This window comes from Paramisgurnus dabryanus, chromosome 6 (assembly GCF_030506205.2).
Source record: "Paramisgurnus dabryanus chromosome 6, PD_genome_1.1, whole genome shotgun sequence".
Classification (NCBI taxonomy): Eukaryota; Metazoa; Chordata; class Actinopteri; order Cypriniformes; family Cobitidae; genus Paramisgurnus; species Paramisgurnus dabryanus.
In genome coordinates, this window is record NC_133342.1 from 4167903 (window position 1) to 4177901 (window position 9999).

General features: G+C 39.6%; 1 protein-coding gene across 1 annotated transcript; it reads right to left on the reverse strand.

Moving 5' to 3' along the window:
- Positions 1-1403: 1403 nt before the first annotated feature.
- LOC135744073 (E3 ubiquitin/ISG15 ligase TRIM25-like) lies at positions 1404-9009 on the reverse strand. Its single transcript, XM_065262031.1, has 6 exons — positions 8401-9009; positions 8041-8136; positions 7598-7831; positions 7305-7464; positions 7127-7165; positions 1404-5379 (listed from the first exon to the last, which is right to left on the reverse strand). The coding sequence occupies exons 1-6, from the start codon at positions 8983-8985 to the stop codon at positions 4856-4858; spliced, it is 1638 nt and encodes a 545-aa protein (XP_065118103.1). The 5' UTR covers positions 8986-9009; the 3' UTR covers positions 1404-4855.
- Between the last annotated feature and the right edge of the window lie 990 nt (positions 9010-9999).

Here is a 9999-nt window from a genome sequence, read left to right on the forward strand (position 1 = left end):
TGTTTTAAAATAAAAATAACAATATTCTGTATGTTTATGGTATTTACCCTATAACATTTATAACAAGAGGTGAACAAAGCACCACTTTAGTTTACAGCCCGCAAATATGAGAGTTACCTGGTACATACACAGAACAATCAGGGAATAAGCCCCACTTTAATTTACAGCCCGCAAATATAAGAGTTACCTGGTAACTCATGTATACATGTACAGATCAAAGAGGTACAAGTTGCTATTATTTTTATTGTGTGTTATATTTTATTTGCCGACGTGGCTTGTAGACATCAACTGTAGGCTATACAAAACACTTCATCAGGTAAGTAGCAAATATGAAAAAAAAAAAATATTACACATAGACCATATTACCCATAGACGTAAGTCATACTTACCACGTAATATTACAATAGGTACCCTGTAGTTATGAAATACTTAGAGAATAATTTTCCATATATTCTTACCCCCTTATTACCCCAAACTTAAAATATTGTTCCCTTAGAACTACAAGTACGTACTGTAGAGGTACTCTGTTGTTACAAATAGGTACTCTGTAAATTCGGTTTAATTACGCGGTACTTTGCGGGTCGTAAAATAAAGTGTTACCGCATATTTTTTATTTTTCTTGTAAAAAATTACAATCGTTTCGCTAGATAAGACCCTTATGCCTCATTTGGGATCGTTTATAGTCCTTTGAAACTCCGTTGAAAAAAACTGTTAAGTGTTGAGTTAAGTATTAAATGTTGGGCTCTATTAAAGTCCATAAAAATTAGAAAAATCCTGCAATGTTTTCCTCAAAAAACATAATTTCTTCTCGACTGAACAAAGAAAGACATCAACATTTTGGATGACATGGTGGTGAGTAAATTATCTGGATTTTTCTTTTAAGAAAATGGAATATTCCTTTAAGATGAGATAAATCCAGATGAAATGTCCAACCACACACATTCTTCCGTCACAGATATAGAAATGCAGTACTTACCCTAAATCCAGCGTTGCGCTTTGACGACAAATATACACAGGCAAGTCCTGATTGAGATTGGAGGGAGTCAGGATAGTAGACACAGCATGCATATACGAGACCCGACAGAGTGTGAGCAATAACTTAACTAGATGAGGTTAAAGTTTGTGAACAAACTTTATGTTGGCTTGAGAAAGCCTAGTCTGAGAGTAATAGATGGAGCTGCAGTTGGGGCAGTTGAGTTAGTTGGGGCAGATGGGTTAGTTGGGGCAGAATTGGGCAGTTGGGGCAGACGGGGCAGAATTGGGTAGTTGGGGCAGATGGGGCATTTAGGGCAGATGGGGCATTCGGGACAGATGGGGCGTTTGGGGCAGTTGGGGCATTTGGGGCAGTTGGGGCAGAATTGGGGCAGAATGGGGCAGTTGGGGCAGTTGGGGAAGTTGGGGCATTCAGGGCAGTTGGGGCATTCAGGGCAGTTGGGGCATTCATGGCAGTTGGGGCAGAATGGGGCGTTTGGGGCAGAATGGGGCGTTTGGGGCAGAATGGAGCATTTGGGGCAATGGGGCATTTGGGGCAGAATGGGGCATTTGGGTGTTTGGGGCAGAAATGGGTGTTTGGGGCAGATGGCGCATTTTGGGGCAGAATGGGGCAGTTGGGGCAGAATGGGGCAGTTGGGGCATTTATGGCAGTTGGGGCATTCAGGGCAGTTGGGGGCATTCAGGGCAGTTGGGGCATTCAGGGCAGTTGGGGCATTCAGGGCAGTTGGGGCAGAATGGAGCATTTGGGGCAGAATAGGGCAGTTGGGGCAGAATGTGGCAGTTGGGGCATATGGGGCAGAATGGGCCAGTTGGGGCAGAATTGGGCAGTTGGGGCAGAATTGGGCAGTTGGGGCATCTGGGGCAGAATAGGGCAATTGTGGCAGAATGGGGCGGTTGGGGCATCTGGGGCAGAATAGGGCCATTGTGGCAGAATGGGGCATTCGGGGCAGAATATGGCAGTTGGGACAGAATGGGGCATTTGGGGGATTTATGTGTGTGTTTGTGTGAGTATGTTTGTGTGTGTGTAATAATGTGTTTGTGTGTGTAATATTGTGTGTGTGTTTGTGTGTGTGTAATATTGTGTGTGTGTGTAGTTGTGTGTGTTTGTGCTATTGAGTGAGTTTTGTGAGACTGAGAGAGATTGAGAGATGATGATGTAATGTATTTGTATGTATGAGAGTTGAAAGTTAGAATTTAAAAATAAACACTCAGCCTAAACATTCTATGAGTGTAAGTCTATGGGACCTTTTTTGGGATGCTTGATCGGACAGTTTAGGAGAACAGTAAGTCCGATCCCTTAGAAAAGATAAAGCAACTCAAGTCAGATTAGACTCAAGAGGCCCTATCTTGCAGCCAGCGCAATTGACTTTGTCAGTGACGCATGTATCATTCGTATTTTGCACCGGCGCACAGCGTTTTTTCCCTCCACAGACGCACGTCGGCAAACTAGGGAATGAACTTGCGCTCCCTGGGCGGTTCAGCGCAAAAAAGGAGGCGTGTTCCGGCGCAAACCATCCCTGGTGCTATTTTGCAGTTTCAAAAAACAATTGCGCCACTGACCAGAAAAAAAAAGTTTAAAGTCAGTGGCTTGTTGCGCGTTGTTCATTATGCTATTTTAAGGGCGCATGCTTGACCATAATGTATAGCGTGCACAACGCGCATACACTTTGCATCTAATCTACACAGATGCAACAGTTATTTTTGCAAATCATAAATTGTTACACTAAAAAATATTAATACACGAGATAAGGATCATTGTGGTGAGCATTGTGGTGATAGTTTTTATTTATTGTGTGGCTGCGTTAAAAAATTCTCATGCAAATAACGATTAAAATATTTTCATAAGTTTGTTGTGTGGCTGTATTACGTTTATTTTAAGTAAATAATAATTAAAATGTTTTCATAAGAAACCTTAATGTATATGAACTAGATTTGTAAGAGTACTTTAGGGTTGGACCTTGCTTGCGTTTCTTGGGTCCGATTTCAAAGCCCCCAAACCCTTTCAGCGGTGAGGGTGGACGCAGCGATGTCCTCTGCTGGCGTCAGGTTCTGTGTAGAGGCAGATCCACCTCCCGTTACACGGCGTGCCCGATTTATGTTGGCAAGCTTGGGATTCCCCCGTCTCCTGACATCATTGTAGCGCTTGGCACAACAAGGATGCCAGCTGAGGAGACTGTGGCTATTTCCTCTCACGCCTGTTTAACCTACGCTGATTTGGGCGAGTTTCTCCTATCCCCATACAAAACAACTTCTCTGTCTTTGACTGCTCTTACAAGAACGTGGGTCTCCTCGGCTGTAAACCGCTGCTGGCGTAAGCCTGGTAAATCCGTCATAATAAAAGCAACCCGCCATGGAACTTGCGCCCTTGCGTTTAAAGGGAATGTTGGATAGCGTTCTGATTGGTTTATTTGACGTTACGCCCAAACCACACCTATGAATAATGAACCTACTTCAGACCAACCTCTTATTGATTTGCGCCCGGCGCAAGAGTTATTTCTCACGCCGGGAAAATAGCAACAGCGCCCAAGATCCGCCCACAAACTCACTTGCGCTTTGCGCTTCATACTTGCGTTTCAGATCGTTAAAATAGGGCCCAGAGTCTGTGCAAAGTTTGGTGGCTGTAGCTTGACAGCTCTAGGAGGAGTTAAAGTTAGAAATTTTGTAGCTCAGAAGAAAAAGAAGAATAAAAAAAAGTTTAAGTGCAACAACAGTATGTTGGCTTTCTCAAACCAACATAAATAGTGGTGCGGTGATGATGGGTGACAAATGACGGTGATTAGAATTCCAGTGAGTGTAATCTGGTGTGTTAAGTGAGGGAGGAACCTGGCGAATCGGTGCCATTGCTATTTTTGTGGTAAATTAAAGTGTAAATGTTGTACACTACAAATACTAATTAAATGTATAGTCTACCTAGTACCCTAGTGCACCTAAAATGTATACAAAATTATACTAAATACCAGTAATAAAGAAATAATTGATTTTAGTCTAGGCCTATTAAAATAAATGATGTTTCAAAAGAGCACAGTTTAGTACACTTAAATGAAAAATGTAAATTTTGATTCACAAGAAGCATCCTCAAGTAAATGACAGGTGCATGCATGTAAACTAAAGTTAAGTTTAAAAGTGGGTATTTCAGAAAGTTTGGTAGAGATTTGATAGGATTTATGGCAGAACATTTAAGAACTTTGTTATTCAATAAGATAAAATATTACTAAAAATGCTTTACCGTGAGAGATACAATTGTATTTATTAATTCAAATTACTGCATCATTAACTGCAAAAATTAACTTTAATAAAATTTTGTTTTTACACTAAAAAGTACAGCCATTTTTTCTACATCACTTAATAACACTTAAAAAAACCAATGATTTTCTAGTAAAACTATGGTGAGTAAAATGGTTATCAATCTGCCAAAAAAACATGGTTACAATACTGTATTAAAACCATGATTCATTTTCCTATGAGACAGAAATATATTCTCACTGTACAGTGTATATCACAATAATGTTTTAAACTACGGAACACATGGAATGTGTGAACACAGGTGGCATTTTATAATTTCCTTGATATTATATTTAAAATATGTTTACTTTTTAGATCTCAAAAGTTTTTGGAAGAAGGCATCCTTCAAATAAAAACTCTGAAACGATTAACGCCAAGGATTTAAACTTTTACTTTAAACTTTATCGCCGCCTAGAGGCAAATGCCAAAATGCTTAAATAATACATTTATGCTGACAAGAACAAGAACAAGAAACTTGCAGTGGGATACTCAATAATAATGATTAAAAATAATATGCTTGACACATCATGGTTGTTGATTAATCATTAATTTCAAACTTCTATGACAATCTCTGTATCATCTATATTGTTATATCACACAGTTTCACTGATCCCCTAACAAAAAAACCAGGATAGAGAGGTTGAGTGAATGTGGTGTTGACTCTGTGGATGAGGGTCATTGTGTCAGAGACGCTGTAGAAGGACAGAGATCCTGAACTGTGATCCACATAAACTCCTATTCTAGAAGATCTGAGCACTACAGGGAGTTTAGTTTGATTGTTATTGTGCCAGAATGAACAACTGGAGTTACAGCACCACAAACTCCAGGACTGATCATTACGTCCAAACACAGAGTCATGACTCCATCCCTTCCTGCTGATGCTCTTATATGACACTGATATACACACCTGACCACTCCACTCAACCTCCCAGTAACAGCGTCCACTCACACTCTCACTACACAACACCTGAGCATAATCATCAAATCTGTCTGGATGATCAGGATACGGCTGCTCTGTGTTAGTATTAGTAATCACTCTGTTCCCCTCAGACAGACGGAGACGTTTATGTGTTGTGTTTAGATCCAGATTGACCTGATGATAATCTGATGGAGACAAATCAATTAGAAAATGTTCATTTCAATCATTACTTATTTATAGGTAACAGAATGTAACTTATAAAAATAACCTAATCCGTTTGTCTCACTGTTATATTCATCATAATCATGTGTGTGTTTTTTGTGAATTGTAAACATGATATTCTTTGTCAAAGTCCCAAAGTTTAAAGAATTTGTGTTTACAGAAATATTGTTTGCATGTAAAATAAAAATAAAAAGCTTTTTGATCTAAGATATGTTTACTGTGGGCAAGCATAGAAATGTTGTTTCTGTTTATTCTGCACATTCAGTTTGATTTATCCAGGGTGCGATTTGCTGGGGGGGATGCGTGGGATTTCCCCCTTTCTGGTCAATGTATCCCTGCCTCTGCTTAATAATTTTTATCCCCGGTGGGGATAAATTTACCCCCCCTCAAAGTGATCAGTGCTACTACACTAGTGGCGAGACGGATCACAAAACTTATCACGGATCCGTGGTTTGAATAAAGTCAATTTTGTTTTAAAATGCGCTGCTTTGGCTGGCTCTGATACAGCTGCCGCGCAGCCTCTCTGTATTCACCACTCTGAAGACTTGCTCAATGTCCCGCCCACGGCGCTACCTGATTGGTTACAGACCCGGTTACACCTCACGAGTAAAAGCCTATCAACACATGCGAGATGGTTATGGAGCTGTGTGTCGAAACGATGGAAGGCAGCATATTCATCCGCATATTAATAAAGCGAGAATAAACATCACAATCTGATAATCTGTTTATGATGACAAGCAGAGTAAGTGTCCCAGTCACACCACTGAGAATGGCAGAAGTGACACATGATAAATGCAGATGAGGCGTTTAGCGAGGCGCGGGCGCGTCCAGTTTGCGCAAATGAGGCTAATTGACATAATGCATCTGTCTTTTCTATCATTTCACTGTAGCTCAGCATTGCGGTGTAAAGTTAATGTTATTACTTTAAAAGCAGCAGTAAAGCTGTTTCTACTGTTATGGTTTAACTTTGCAATCAATACATTGTTCATATATGTTTAAGTTGACACTACGTTGTGCCATACAGTTTTGCCATTCAAGATTTAATTCTTGCGTGTTTTTTCGTTGTGCATGATCACAGTTCATATGTGTGGGGAAAGATAAACTATTAGTGTAAAAATATTGCGTTAGGCTGCTTCATGAGTTAAGAATTTTTTTACAATTCCTGCAAATGCAGTGATGAAGTTAATGTTCTCATGATTTATTTTTATGAATTAAAATGTTTTGAAATGTGCTGTGAACAGACGCATTATGTCAAGAATGATAAAAAATCGTCAATAAGCTCATAATTTGCGCTAAAATAGTCTAAATGTTTAGTTTAAAACCATTTTAAAAAGCTGGTTATTTTGATGTTTCTGCGCAAGTTCAGCAGACAGTGAGGTTCGGGTTTGTTCCGATCAGAGCTCGTGAGCGGAGAGCGCATTTCTGAATATTAGAAATATTTTAATTAGAAATATATATAAAAAAAATATATTATAATGGATTTTTGTTAGGTCGGACAATGATTACCAAATTTCTCTCTCATATTGCTCTTCATAACCACTGAAAACAGTCAAAAAAGTAAAAACTAGTGGTGGGTTCAAAATAACTCATGACGAAATATGGTGAGTACCCACCGTCGCCGAAATCGACGCCTCTGAAAACACCCCCCCCTCTGTTTTTTTCACAAATCGCACCCTGGTATCATTATAGAGTGAAGTGGTTGAGACTCACATTTAAGGAACTGCTCCCTGGTCTTGGGCTCAGGAGTTACTACATTATATCAACAAAAAATCATTAAGACAGCAATATTTTGCATTTCTAAAAAGTATAATATAGTTATTATAAGATTTGTGCCTTTGTAGCTGGATTATTGCTGATAAAATACTGTAGATAGAATTAGGTGCTTTACCTCTATTAAATATCTTCTCTATCTCTTCTCTACAGAAATCCTCCAGTTTCTCTCTCAGATGAGACACAGATTTTCCTACATCATCAAAAGAGATGAGAGAGCTGACAGTGATGCTGAGTGAGTCTGAAGATCCAGGAGGAACAGAGAGAGACTGAAAACTCTACACAAACACAAAGACAAACAACACAAACAGAAACTGATGACACTGAAACATTTCATAGAAAATATAATCTCAGTAAAACATGCTCTTCACTTCCTAAAGATCACTGTTGTGTTTTTCAGATCTCTGTTACCTGGAGGAAATGGATGTGATCATCTGTGTGTGAAAGCTGCTCCAGCTCAGCGTCTCTCCTCCTCAGATCATCAATCTCCTGCTCCAGTCGCTTCAAGAGTCCTTCAGCTTCACTCACTGCAGTCTTTTCCTGATCTCTGATCAGCTGTGTCACCTCAGATCGTCTTCTCTCAATGGTTTGGAACAGTTGAGTAAAGATCCTCTCAGTGTCGTCCACTGCTGTCTGTGCAGAGCGCTGTTAGGACACACAGAGAGAGGAGCATTAGAATCAGCAGCATTCACTCAGCTCTTACTGGTACATCACACAGTCTGTTACCCACAGTGGACTTCAGTGAAAGTCATCCAGCACTGAACTCCTCACTGACTGATTGGATGAGAGTCCTAACTGAGTCTGAAACAGATCTGAAACAGCAGACAGCAGTTGTTCTTCTGATCAAAACTCACCTTATGAGTCTCCACAGCATCTCTCAGCTCCTGAAGCTTCTTCTGGCTCTCCTGGATTCTCTGATGGTATTTTCTCTGTGTCTCCTTCAGTTCTTTCTGTTGAATGTGGAAAACAGACAACATGTACAACAGAGTGATTTCTAACCAGTTAAAACTCTGCAAATCCAACCCTGGTTGATGGGTCAAAAATTACATCTTCACAATGTTGTTTACTTTTTAAATTATAATGAATATGATTTTTGTGTTACATTAGATATAAAGATCTTTAATTATGTAGCTATATCGAGTGATCATAATGAAACATTTATTCTAGAGCAGAACAGATCACATTAAACATCACTCAGTGTTTTCATCTCTTACCTGTTTCTCAGTCCTCTCTGCTGCAGCTGATACAGTCTTATGTTCATTGTGTTCATCCACCATACACAGATAACATATACAGAGCTGATCAGTTTTACAGTAAATCTCTAAAGGTTTCTCATGTTGAGGGCAGATCATCTGCTGAAGTCGTCCAGTGGCGTCTGTCACTTTGTGTCTCTTTCCTGAGTGAAGTTCTTCATGAAGTTTAAAATGATTTTGACAGTAAGAGTTCAGACACACCAGACAGGACTTGACAGCTTTGTGTTTTCTCTCAGTACAGACGTCACACTTCACATCTCCAGCTTCACATTGATCAGGACGAGCAGCTTGTAGTTTTGTCTTCTTCAGTTTCTCCACCACTTCAGCCAGCATGGTGTTTTTATTTAAAACAGGTCTTGAAGTGAAGGTCTGTCTGCACTGAGGGCAGCTGTAGTCTCTCTTCTGATCATCTTGATCCCAGCAGTCTGTAATACAGCTCATACAGTAACTGTGTCCACAAGGAATGGCCACAGGATCCTTCAGTAGATCCAGACAGATTGAACAGATGAACTGATCCTGAGACAAATGAACATTAGCTTCTGCCATTTCACTTTACACGCAGACAGAAACTGAGACTTACAACAGTCTGACAGTTTAGTTTCAGTTTCTCTGAATTCAAGAATTTCCTGGTTGTATTTATGAAACGTGTGCAAATAGGTGTGTCACTGATTTAATAAAAAAGTCCACTAGATGTCAGTAAACTCACAAAGACAGTCTGAATAGAGCAAGTAAACACACAGGTGTGAAAATGCTCTGCCTTGATCAGGGGTGGTCATTTCTGGTCCTGGAGGGCCACTGTCCTTCAAAGTTTAGCTCCAACCCTAATCAAACACACCTGAACTTCAGTATGACTTGGAAATGACATTCAGGTGTGTTTGATTAGGGTTGTAGCTAAACTTTGCAGGACAGTGAACCTCCAGGACCAGAAATGCCCACCCCTGGCCTTGATGTATGAATGAAGGGACATGATGACATAATTTTTATTTTGGGTTGAACTAGCTCTTTAAAGGAGTCACATTATGTCCCCAGATTGTGTATGTGAAGTTTTAGCTAATATACCCCACAGATAATTTATTATAGCATATCAATCACTCTGATGGTTTTCTTATGGTTCTGGTCGTGCTGTATTTTTGCTTTACTATTAAGTTTCAAATGCTTCCAGAAGCCCATGAGGTAATAATAAATATAATCAAATAAAAAACAACTGTGATACAACAGGCAAAACACAACATTATAAACAGTTTAAAAGTTAAACTTATCATCCATGTAACTCTGCAAGGAACTTGTAATTTTAGGTTTCAAACTAAGATGGTGACAGAGAGATAAATATTGAAATATTGCAGCTTTTAACGTTCCTTCAGCTTTACTTTTTAAAGGGGTCATAGCATGAAAATCTGACTTTTTCCATGTTTAAATGCTATAATTGGGTCCCCAGTGCTTCTATCAACCTAGAAAACTCTGCAAGCATGTGAAAAAATAGGTCATTCAGATTTTACCTGTTTTGTGACGTAGGTAGGGAGTCTTATTACAATAATACCGCCCCTTAATCAGCACTAACCA